Here is a 12,413-nt window from a genome sequence, read left to right as displayed (position 1 = left end):
AAAAAAACCATTATTGTGCTAATGTTTCGATCTTTGAAAAGTAGGCGTCCCTATTTAAAATTTGAGGTATTATTCTTCAGTTCTTCAGATATATTTGATCTTTTGAAGTCCAAATTCACTGATGATGAAGTTATTCTTCTGTTTTTTTCTTAGGCTGTGTTACATGGAAAAGATTATCTGAACTATCGTTATTACTACAAACGAGCTATATATCTTTCATGGTTGGCTTATTACTTGAAAGATTGGGAACACACAGAAGATCTCTCCTTTACCTGTGGAACAAATATCTTCAAACCAACTTTGAAAATTAATTTGAAAGGTATCTTAACATCTTTTTTTTCAGGATAGACATTGTGATAGAATGTGGCAGCCACTAATTTCAACCTTGCAATCTATTGTGTCATTTGACTAGGTTTAAAGTCGTACAATGACTTTTTAGAGTTGCTCTTCAAAAGTCAATTCTAAAAGCTATGAAGCTATTATCTTATTAATTTAATTTGTTTTCCCTGATGAGTCACTGTTGAGTGTGTTTTCACATGTTTTGATTTTCAGGGAAAGTTGGGAAAAAATTTAACGTTGTGCTTCACCTAGCTACACCCGAAGGGCATTTCAAGTTGTCACGGTTTTTACCGCTGAAAAATAACATAAGACATAATTGGTATCACGGCTATGAACAGGATACAACAGAAGAAATTGGTACAGAAATTAATTCCCCATTCGAATTTCATTAGAACTTTTTTCACTTAACTTTCAAGTTTTTTACATAACTTTTTTATTGATATTTTCATGCGTTTCTGGTTATCTTTAAAAGCATTCCAAATACTCCAAATCGACCTCATACGACTTCGAATTTGTTCGAATAACAGGGAACTTCTAACTAACAGTAAAACATATTCCAGGAGAGGGATTTGCCTTGGCAGAGATTTATTTGAACCAATTTTAGTTGTATAAAGCTTAAGTCCCCTGTAATTTGTTCCTTCAAAGCTTGTTGGTAACTCTTGTTTTTATTCAATTTTTTGTTCCAACCTTTTCAAACAGAGTTTCCAACAGCAGATTACAACAATGGAGTTCTGGAGGACATGTTATACGAAGATCACTTACGATTGTTGTACTCTACTCTCAAAGAATGTCCTGGTATGAGTGAAGCCATCCTACTCCTCAAAACGTGGCTCAAACAACGAAGTTACAAGGTGATTAACACTTTTTTTATCAAAACATTTTTGGCGTAATGCTAAACCATGTTTTTGTGTTTTTTCTTTAATGAAGTAGTAGTAATTAGATTGGTAATAATGATAAAATGTTATTGACAATCACAGTCGTTTCTTGAAATTTATATCTCACTATACTTTAAAACTACTATAGATTTTTAAGACTCTTCGCCGGGGGCTAAAATTTCTTAAAATTTTGTTGGTGAATTTCAAGGGAAGAAATATGAAAAAGTCTTGTGCACATTAACCAGCAAAGACTATAATGTTTATGGAATTCATTCCGTAGCATTTTAAATGTGGTGAAAGCTTTTATTTCTATATCTTTTTAATTTATTTTTGTAGGGTAATGTACCATTTAATGGGTTTTGTTGTTCAATGTTGCTGGTGTATTTGTTGTCAGTACGAAAGATTTCTGCACACATGAGCTCCTATCAAATGTTTCGACTTACTCTTCACTTCATTGGTAAGTTTCGTTTTCGTTTTATATAAAATAGGAAGATGCTCAAAGGGTTTAAAGTCAGCCTCCATATAATGATAAAAAATGGTACTTATTCACCAAGAGTATCTACTGTTTTTTGTTTTATCCCTTTTTGGACCTACCTCCGGGTACCCCGGTGGAGGTTCTATAAATTAACCGTTGTCCGTTCGTTCTTTCGTTCGTTCGTCCGTCCGTTCGTTCGTCCGTTCGTCTGTTACCATCTTTTCTCGATATTGGCTCATTAGTTTTTTCTGATTTTTGGCACAAAGATGCAAAATGGCAATGGCCAAAATGTGACGGAGCCCGATTTTCGGAAAAATAAATTTCCGGCCAAAAGTGCCGGAAACATGCCGGAAATCGCCGTTTTCTAGATTTTCATCGGACTTTTTCCTCATAATTTCATTCAAAAACATTATTATCAGCAATGCCCACCATCAAGCATGTTTCAATTTTCAATAAAATTGAATTTTGATGCTGGAACTATTTAAAACTCGCCTGAACAACCTATTTTCGCCGGAAAGACATTATTTCTTGAATTTCTCGAGCTGTACTTTATATTTTTTTATGAAATTTTGCACACTGATGCAAAATGACAATACCTAAAATGTGACGGAGCCCAATTTTCGAAAAACATTTTTTTCCGGCCGAAAATGCCAGAAATATGCCGGAAAAACCGGTTTTTCGACATTTTCTCGAATTTTCATCCTTAGTTTTTTCTGATTTTTTGCAGAAAGATCTGGAAAGATACGTATTCGCAATGCTCAAAACATGGCCGAGTTCGATTTTTGAGAAAAACATTTTTCCGGTACAAAATGCCGGAAATCGCCGTTTTTGCAGATTTTCATTGGATTTTTTCCTTATATTTCTATGTTTTTTTCACACAAAAACATTATTGATAACAATGCTCACCATCAAGCATGATTCAATTGTCAATAAAACTGATTTTTGCGACCAGAACTTTCTATTTATTTTTTCCCTACAACCCTTCCCTCTCCCCCCATCAACAATCAATGATGAATTTATTGTGTTATGTATTTTCGTTAAACGCTATATTTTCTGACTGATTTTTTTCATTTTTCTCCTCGCATTGCTATCTAACTTTCATCATCAGGTAGGTCCATTGAGCATCTAGCTTGTTTGGGAGTGATTTCCATCCATACTCCTCAGCAATCGACCAATTATAACCAGAAAATTTCTTAAAAGTAAACCAGAGGTCTTCCACTGGACCTACTTTCATATTTCTATTTGGTTCATATTACCGAGACTTGCATTAGAATACTTAACATCTTTTTGTTCTTTCCTCTTTGGTTCTATGAAATGAATAGTTCTTACTGGTTGGTCACTTGGCATCAGGGGGGTGGGAGGGCAAGCAGTTAATACACAACACTATGTGTATTAACTGCTTTTTGAAATTTTTCGAAAGGACCACCACCCCTTGACACTTAGTACACTGTGTATTGACTGTTTTTTACCCATTAAATATATACACCCCCCCCCAAAGGGAGTCTGCAGCGGCCGACAAACCGTTCCATGTAGGTCCACCGTGTATTTTTCCATTAATTTGATGCAATACAAGGGGTTTTAACTGTTTTGAGACTACTTATGTCACAGATTTATGTCATTAAAAAATTTAAGTTAAGTTTTTGTAAGTCGGGGTGCAAATCCCTGCCAGACAGTTACCTAAGCAATGCAACAGTTAAAATTTTTAGATTTTGAGTAAGCAGAAGAAGATTTTGAGGTTTTCCAGTTGCATGGTTGCTTAGTTTTAAATTCATAGGAAGTGCCAAATAATAATTTTAAAGAACTCTTCATGTAATCAGATGCGAACAGAATTGACCTCAAACATGTCAAAGTTTTTCTTTCTACCATCTTGCTTTTTGGACCTACCCCGGTGGGGTGGAGGTCCTATAAATTAACCCGTGTTCGTTAGTTAGTTAGTTACCAACTTTTCTCGAGATTGGCTCATTCAATTTTTCTGATTTTTCGCACAAAGGTGCATTACTATAAACCCTCGAATGTGACGGAGCCCGATTTTCGAAAAAAATTTTTTTCCGGCCGGTAGAACCGGAAATGTCCCGAAAAAAGCGGTTTTTTGAGATTTTCTCGAGATTTTATCATTAGTTTTTTGCGATTTTTTGCACATAGATGCACATTAGTACTGCCGAAAAGGTGTCGGAAAACCGTTTGCCGAAAAAAAAAATTTTTTCCGGTCTGTAGAACCGGAAATGTGCCGGAAATCGTCGTTTTTTTCACATTTCCGTCACATTTTTTCAACTTATTTAATTGTTTCTTTACAGAAAAATGTTCTTTATGATGATGCCCCAAACTTAGCATTGTTTTATTTCCAAAAAAAATCATCCTTGAATCCGGAACTCCTTAAAAATCGCCGGAACAGGCGAAAACCGGCGTAAAACGGTTTTCCTTCATTTTCTCAACTTATACTCGACAGATTTTCGTGATTTTTTGCACAATGATGTAAAATGGCAATGCCCAAAATGTGACAGAGCCCAATTTTCGAAAAAAAATTTTTTCCGGCCGGTAGAACCGGAAATGTCCCGAAAAAAAGCGGTTTTTTTGAGATTTTCTCGAGATTTATCATTAGTTTTTTGCGATTTTTTGCACATAGATGCACATTAGTACTGCCGAAAAGGTGTCGAAAACCGTTTGCCGAAAAAAAATTTTTTCCGGTCTGTAGAACCGGAAATGTGCCGGAAATCGTCGTTTTTTCACATTTCCATCACATATTTTCAACTTATTTAATTGTTTCTTTACAGAAAAATGTTCTTTATGATGATGCCCAAAACTTAGCATCGTTTGATTTCCAAAAAAATCATCCTTTGAATCCGGAACTCCTTAAAAATCGCCGGAACAGCCGAAAACCGGCGTACGTAATAAAACGGTTTTCCTTCATTTTTTCAACTTGTACTCGACAGATTTTCATGATTTTTTGCACAATGATGTAAAATGGCAATGCCCAAAATGTGACAGAGCCCAATTTTCGAAAAAGAAATTTTTCCGGCCGCTAGAACCGGAAATGTCCCGAAAAAAGCGGTTTTTTGAGATTTTCTCAGTTTTAATTTTCTCTGAATGATTGATTAAAGTGTCGATATTATTTTTCTTTCACCGTTAAACATCGATGCGTTTCTTAATTGCTTTCTCCGTTCCAATAGATATATAAATCGAAATTTAAAATTATACATTACTTCCATTAAATTCTAATTATTCGTTTTATAAATAGGTAGGTCCATTAAAGTATTACTTGTTTTTCTTTTTTTTTCTCCCGATCGAGATTAGATTAGAACATCATTTTCAAATGTTTTTGATTTAATCGAACGTCTGAATTAAATCGAACGTTTGATTGAAAGGAATTGAATGTTTACAAAATGTGATGCTGAGATAAAGACATAAAAACTTGGGTTTGATCTGGCTTGATGCAGCTTGATGTTGAGTTCTAGAGAAAGAGCTAGCAAATTTTAGTTTTACAGTTAGTTGCAGTTAATACACTTTTTGACTCTAAAATTGTCTTAACACCATCCCCTTTGACAGTTAATACACTGGTGTATTAACTGCAATTTGAAAATTTCGGAAAAGGACCCACCACGGTACTAAGTGTCATAGGTGCCGTTTATTAACTGCTTGCCCCCCCCTGTTGGCATCAATAAATCAACATAAAATTTAACCAGCAGAAAATATAGGGCTTTCACTGACCGAGAAGGAAAAATATTCAACATAAAATGGTATCGAGGCCCTTGTTATACTGTTATTCAATTTGTTGTATATTGCTTGCTATTGTATTCGGTCTATAGGTACATCTGATTGGTCGAAGGAAGGAATCACTTTGAATAAAGATACCAATGAAGATGAAAAGGTTTCATTCTTACTTAAATAGATTTGATTGAAAAATTCATGTTAACTTATCAATGTGTAAACTTCCCACTGGCTGCTTTTAAACCTACGATAGACAAACAGGAACAAAAAGGACAACATCACTTCATTTCTCTCTTTTGTCTTGTTTTAGCTGCCATCTTTAAAAGACTTTCACGGTGTATATCCGGTTGTTTTTGTGGACTCAAGTGGTCACCTCAACCTTTGCTCGTCACTCGATACCATCTCCTATCAAATGGTAAGTGAAAAAGATATTTAAGCTTGGTACTCACTTGTTGAAAAAAGTGGCGATTAACACTAGTTGCACTTGTCGCAAAATCTAAAACCATAAAGCAACAAAAAGCCACATAAACTATAGCGAGTACACACAGAGAAAAGTTGCTTATGCTATTTTTTTTGGATTTAAAGCCTACAATATTACCAATGAGTGTTTTTGTTTCATTTCTGGATATTTCACAGTCTGTAAAGCGTTGGGCGAATTTTTGAACGATGTTCTTTTGTCTCGTCTTTTGTTTTTAGGTACCTTTTCTACTAAAAATGTGTAACATTGCCATAATTAATAATTAAAAAAAATAAAAGTAGCTTCTAAAGACGAGAGTGAATAAAGATACTTTGCCCCGAACTAACTATTTAGTAAATCTAGATTTAGAATGTCATGGTTAGATTTAAAGTTTGCTTCATTTCGAACCAGTAGAATGGCTTATTTTCTTTCGGTGTGTAACAAAACTGTAACGTGTTGTAGAAACTAATTTGTTTTCGTTTTTACCTTTCCATATAACTCTACGTTTCAGTTGCGATATGAAGCTCAGCAATCGTTGGCGTTATTGGACAGTACTGAAGAAGGCTCCTTTGAATTACTTTTCATCAAAACCAAATCCTTCCTTCAAACCGTCGATCATATGTTCAGGTACGGATCAGACGTAATCTCGTCTCGCTTTCATTGATCTACATTCGCACTGTCCAAAATTGTGGAAGATACAGTATTTTTCTACCTTAAGGGAAGAAATTTTCGCGGAACGAATTTTCGCGGAATTTAATTTCGCTGTTTTTTGACAAATCCGCGAAACAAAAATATTCTCATGATTTGAAAAATCAACTAGAGAATTGGTGTTTTTGGGGCAAAAGCCATATTTTAAACAAAAATTCCTCTCAACTTCGAAATTAAATTCCGCGAAAATTTCTTCTTTTTAAAGGTAGTTAAGCTTTAAAACTTAGTTATTGCCACCGTTAGAATAGGCTGCACGCATCCTTCTAATATGATTTGATATAGGGGATGCGTATCGTCTACAATATTTATGTCCCAGCTTACCCCTGCCTTTTCCTTTTTGGACCTACCTTAAGGTAGTCCTTTAAATTAACCCTTGTCCGTTCGTTCGTCCGTTCGTCCGTTCGTTCGTTCGTCTGTTGCCAGCTTTTCTCGGGATCGGCTCATTAGTTTTTTCTATTTTTTTGCACAATGATGCAAAATGGCAATGCCCAAAATGTGACGGAGCCCGATTTTCGAAAAAAAAATTTCTGGCCGAAAATGGCGGAAATATGCCGGAAAAACTGGTTTTTCGGCATTTTCTCGAGATTTCATCATTAGTTTTTTCTGATTTTTTGCTCAAAGATGCGTATTAACAATGCCCAAAACATGGCCTAGTCCGATTCTTGAGAAAAAAATTTTTCCGGCCGAAAATGCCGGAAATATGCCGGAAATCGCCGTTTTTCTGGATTTTCATTGGACTTTTTCCATATAATTGGTTGTTTTTTCATTCAAAAAACACCTTATTAATAGCATCAAGCCCACCATCAAGCATGTTTCAATTTTCAATAAAATTGATTTTTGAAGCCGGAACTATTTTGAAAGTCGCCGGAACAACCTATTTTCGCCGGAAAGACAGTATTTCTTGAATTTCTCGAGCTGAAATATATATTTTTTTATGAAATTTTGCACACTGATGCAATATGACAATACCTAAAATGTGACGGAGCCTGATTTTCAAAAAACATTTTTTTCCAGCCGAAAATGCCGGAAATATGCTGGAAAAACCGGTTTTTTGACATTTTCTCGAATTTTCATTTTTAGTTTTTTCCGATTTTTTGCAGAAAGATGCGTATTCGCAATGCTCAAAACATGGCCGAGTTCGATTTTTGAGAAAAATTTTCTTTGATTGGATGTGAGGAGATTATTTAAATTCATGCAACTTTTGGTTACCCCAAATTTTAGATAACTCTCGGACGAGAATTTCCTACACGATACGCACCCCCTATATCAAAATCAATTCTGAGTATGCACGCAGCCTACTGTTAGAAGAGCTTCGAAAAAATATCGTTTTGGACGTATAAGATAATCGATCGTTAATAAGTCTAACTTCAGTTAAAATTCATTCTTTGAATTGCTTTATTCATATTTAGAATAAATGACGCCGGCTCCTTTACAACCAAATTGTCAACGGAGGAAAATAACAAGTTGATAAGCTATGGTGGCAACGCGCGTCCGATTCTGTTGGAAAAAATGTCCGAAATTTTAAGACGGGGATTGGACGAAAGAATAACGAGTCTATTTATGAAACCCTCGCCTCTGGTTCAGGTTAGTCCTCTTTTGATGAATTTCAAAATGTTTGAAAATATGAAAGGCTCTATCTTTTAGTATCAGAGATCAAATTGCTTATATTTTTATTGTATAACATACAAGCCACTCTGCGAGATATTAAACCCTTTCTGATCGTCATTTGACCTACCTTTTTTATGTTTTTTGAGAATTTAGCTCAAAACTTTCTATCTATTTAAAATAAATATGTAAATCTCTTTGAGTGCTGTAAAAATAATTTTTTTTCATTCTCAGTGGTCGGTGAACGAGTCGTGCCCAGACTCTTCAAAAGGACCAATCACAGTGGGAGTCTGCTTGAACGCGTCCAATTATGACAATGTTTTGATCATGGGCCCTCCTGCTGATCAACCTCAGGTACTCCTTATTTTTACATATATGATCTAGAATGTTTCAAGTTTTTTTTACTTTCCTGATTATAAATATGACTAGATGGCCAAGTTTGTGTAGGTTTTGATTTTAAATTTAACTTCTTCCAGGCTCAGTATTATACAACCAATGAGCAAGATGCAAATGCACTTTATCGTAGTTTCATTTTTCTTTATATGCAAAATAAAAATTCGCAATCGTTTTAAAAGACCTTCTATATATACATAAATTACAATCATTGAAGAAAGCTGTTGGCCCAGAAATATAAATACACGAGATCATATTATATCACTAGTGTACTCCCAGTTCATCCGTTGTGCTAGCTCTTTGTACATTGAAGAAAGCTGTTGGCCCAGAAATATAGATACACGAGATAATATTATATCACTAGTGTACTCCCAGTTCATCCGTTGTGCTAGCTCTTTGTAAACTTGACTGATGTTGTTGGTCCAGAAATATTGATACAAGAGATATTATCATCTCCTTTGACATTTTCAACTGCACTTAATCATAATTGATAGTCGATACTCAAACGTTTTACTCCTTGTTGAACTGTCGTCAGATTTGCGTAATAAGGGTCATTACGGAAACTGGTCTCGCTCACCGTGGACATGTGGCGGAGACCGTTGTTTGTTTTCGGGCTGATACTTGGTGAAGAAATAAACCGGTTGGTCATTACTATAGAAACTTCTGTGTTTGTTTGTTCTTTGGTGTCTGCCCTGTTGTCCGGTTTCGAAAAAAGCGTTTTCATTTTCATAGCGTACTGTCCTATTAAGTTGACGAAAACTATGGCTTGAAACGTAAATGAGACCACATAGATTTGAATGAACGGTCTCTCAATGGTCCCATCTAAGATGAAAATGATGGAGAAAGCTGCGGTGGCAAGAAACAAAGTGATATACATGGTCACCCCAATGCTTTTGATTTCACTGAATGTCTCTGGTAGGTTTCGCGTCTTGAACGCCCAGAACGTGCACGCCACCATGAGAGCGATGGGGAAGATGAGGTTTAGGGCGGCGCCCGTTCCACTGATATTGCATTGTTTTATTACATAATCACGATCAGCTGGATAGACAGTCTCAATGATTGGTTGGTCTGTCAGAATCCAGAATACTCCCATTAAAAGTTCGATGCCAGCCATGGCCAAGATGAGGAGGAATTGAGAACGCATGCTGACTAACATCAAACGTTTCAACTTGAATTTGCTGGAGCTGGCAAAAATTCTATAAACGCGGTTCGTCTTCAAAACCAGTGGTGAATAACAGCACGTCAATGATAGTCCCACGAATATCTTTTGTCCGTAACAAATCAAAATGTTGGGCTCCATCGTAAAAAGAATGGGCACGAGCAACATCAAAAACAAACCGAACAAGGAAAATAAAGCTAACTCTCGACTGCTCGATTTGATGATATGTGATGAAAAATGGCGCATGTAAACAAACAATACTGCCATGACGATGAAACAACCGAATGACGTTAGAAAGATGACGATGACGGACAAGTCGTTGTTGTGATTCATGGTAACCAGGGGTAACTGGTCGCATTGCGTTTGCTCTATGTTCGCTTTGTATCCAAGCTCACAGGGTTGGCATTTGTTGTTCTGGATGATTTGGTGTACGGGACACTTCTTGCAATGCCAACAACAGCTTGCCAAAGCGAGGTATTGTTTGATTTCGCGCTCACCGCACGGTAAACTACACCTTGAGTCGGTCATGTTTAAACCCTCGTTCAAAGTCAATGCAAAAGATGTGTCTCTTTTGTTTGCATCCCAATAACCGATTTTCTTAAATTGAAAGCTGTCATTTGTTTGTACGTATTGTAAAACATCATAACTATCCACTACTTCGTGGAGAGGCGAATTTCTTGAATAAGTCCTGTTGAACAATTTGAAACGCACATGTGGGATGTACAAATTGAGGTTGCTTTTCATATTGGTCCTCATTTCCTTTGACATAACGCCATAACAAATTGAAAAGGGAAGCAAAGGGAATTTTTTACTACAATATGTTTTGATTCCATAAACGGCCGTATACATGGCACTAATGATGGGCCGCACCGGCGCAAACTGGTTGAAGCTCTGACTTTTACTGATGTCACATTTTCGATATCCTTTTCGGCCGTGCAGCGTGCAATTTCGTGTGAATTCCCAATAGAAGTTGAAAAAAAATTCGTTGCGTCTGTTATGACCTGGTTGGAGATTTGCGAAGTATTCTTGAAATTCTTTTGGTTGAGGAAGGGTTATCTGTATACTAATCATGTTCTTGAAGTAAGGGCGGACCATGGGTGGTATATTTACACCAGCACTACAGGCGGTTCCCAACACAAATTGTTTACTAGCCAATCGCTCTTTAAATGGGGCGGCTGCTTGAAAGAAATCATTACATTCTTTAAAAGCGAGGAAAAGAAACACAACCTTGATTTCGTGTTGTTGTAGAACTTTCTCGATAGTTATTTGATAACTCGCTTCACTAGCTCCACTTTTGATGTCATTTTGTGATGTGCAATACCCAATGTTGAATAGACGTTCGATAGTTTGCACCATCATTGAGTTCCCGTCCTCATTGGAGGTGTAAATAACACTAGTGTACTCCCAGTTCATTCGTTGTGCTAGCTCTTTGTACACTTGACTGGAAGTATTGTCTGCAGGGACAGTGCTGAAAAATTTTGGAAAGTCTTCTCGTTTCTCGTAAAAATGGTCGGAAGAAGCACCGTAACTGATCATGCTGTAGTCGAAAACGGAGATGAATTTGGTAGTAAAGTCGGAAAGTTCCGAAGAATAAGGTCCTATGATCAACGTTCCATCGAAATGAACCAATAAGTAAGGATTCAGTTTAGTGCCTTTACACGTGTCGATCACAATGACACCTAACGTGCGCCCTTCTAGAAGGTTTTCCGAAATGATTCGATCAGCGGCAAATAAGACTGCTTCTGCAAACATAACTGCTAGCGGGTTCAAAACGTTGCAGTGGCTATCTTCTTTATTGTCGAAACTTTTCATGGTGAGGTCTAAGTGTACATGTATCTTTATGTCGCTTTCGCTCGAGCCGATCACGTACCCTGAAGAAGAAGTCAAAATGAAAAAATTAAGAATTTAGATAACTTCTATATGCCTAACTCTGCGCCAATTCAGCATTGTTATAAAAAAAGGGATCTAGCTCTGGTTCGTGGAACAATTCTTTTGATTGATCTTTAGGACTGAAGATAGAGTAAACGTTTTTTGTTTTTAAGAACAAACTATATAAGAACATAAGGCTTCGATGGCCAAAATGTTAAGAACAAGTTAAGAACATTTCAAGGCTTTACTCTAAAATACAGAGTTTCTTAGGAAAATGGGCAAAAATACTCACAAAATGGTACAAATAAGAACATGATAAGAAAATTTTTTGGCTTAAAACTCAAAAAGTTAAGAACATCCGAAGGCTTCAAAAATTTTGGATACTATTATAAAAAAAAATTGTTCAATGAATTCGATGAGATGAAAAATAAACGAATTTATGACTTCTTGATTACCCTTCGTGATTCTTTTCCATTTCCCGACATCTTCAGTGACATTTTGTGAAGCAACAAATGTACAACAAACCAGCAGAACCCACACCACTTCATGAGCCTTCATCTTTTCTTTTTTTCCTGAAAAACTAACGAAAAAATAAGTGGACAAGTGAAACTTATCGGATGATATTTGGACGTTTTTTTTAATTTCCTGAATCAGCCAAAGAGAATTAATAATCATTGATGTTCGAAAAAACTTTCAAAAACGCGGACCCTTTGGGAAACTGAGGAATGAAGAGAAGTAAAAAGTCCTGTTCCCTGGGTGTGATTCCTTCCTTTTCATTCCAAGGGAAACTTTTGACACTCCTATGTGAAAAGAAAACATGGCGAAACA

The 12,413-nt window shown here is 36.2% G+C and overlaps 2 protein-coding genes across 3 annotated transcripts in view; one reads left to right on the top strand and one right to left on the bottom strand.

Moving 5' to 3' along the window:
- LOC136814446 (nucleolar protein 6-like) overlaps positions 1-12,413 on the top strand; it is a 39,006-nt gene that overhangs the window by 13,734 nt on the left and 12,859 nt on the right. For both annotated transcript variants that reach the window (XM_067070994.1, XM_067070995.1), the window contains 9 exons: positions 154-319; positions 553-696; positions 1,039-1,190; positions 1,551-1,671; positions 5,493-5,554; positions 5,705-5,809; positions 6,363-6,478; positions 7,969-8,143; positions 8,399-8,518. In XM_067070994.1, the coding sequence (XP_066927095.1) occupies positions 154-319; positions 553-696; positions 1,039-1,190; positions 1,551-1,671; positions 5,493-5,554; positions 5,705-5,809; positions 6,363-6,478; positions 7,969-8,143; positions 8,399-8,518 (1,161 nt within the window). The remainder of the gene's footprint in view (positions 1-153; positions 320-552; positions 697-1,038; positions 1,191-1,550; positions 1,672-5,492; positions 5,555-5,704; positions 5,810-6,362; positions 6,479-7,968; positions 8,144-8,398; positions 8,519-12,413) is intronic.
- On the bottom strand, positions 8,684-12,284 carry LOC136814448 (metabotropic glutamate receptor 8-like). Its single transcript, XM_067070997.1, has 2 exons — positions 12,041-12,284; positions 8,684-11,587 (listed from the first exon to the last, which is right to left on the bottom strand). Exons 1-2 carry the CDS (start codon positions 12,258-12,260, stop codon positions 9,039-9,041), a joined length of 2,769 nt encoding a protein of 922 aa, XP_066927098.1. The 5' UTR covers positions 12,261-12,284; the 3' UTR covers positions 8,684-9,038.

The sequence above is a fragment of the Clytia hemisphaerica genome, unplaced genomic scaffold (assembly GCF_902728285.1).
Source record: "Clytia hemisphaerica strain Z4C2 unplaced genomic scaffold, Clytia hemisphaerica genome assembly, whole genome shotgun sequence".
Lineage (NCBI taxonomy): Eukaryota > Metazoa > Cnidaria > Hydrozoa > Leptothecata > Clytiidae > Clytia > Clytia hemisphaerica.
This window is presented reverse-complemented; position numbering and strand designations above follow the sequence as displayed.

Coding starts and splice junctions, on each gene's coding strand:
- LOC136814448 (XM_067070997.1), bottom strand. CDS start 12,260: ATGATTATTAATTCTCTTTGGCTGATTCAGGAAATTAAAAAAAACGTC. Junction 11,588..12,040: donor ATGGAAAAGAATCACGAAGG/GTAATCAAGAAG, acceptor CTTCTTCTTCAG/GGTACGTGATCGGCTCGAGC.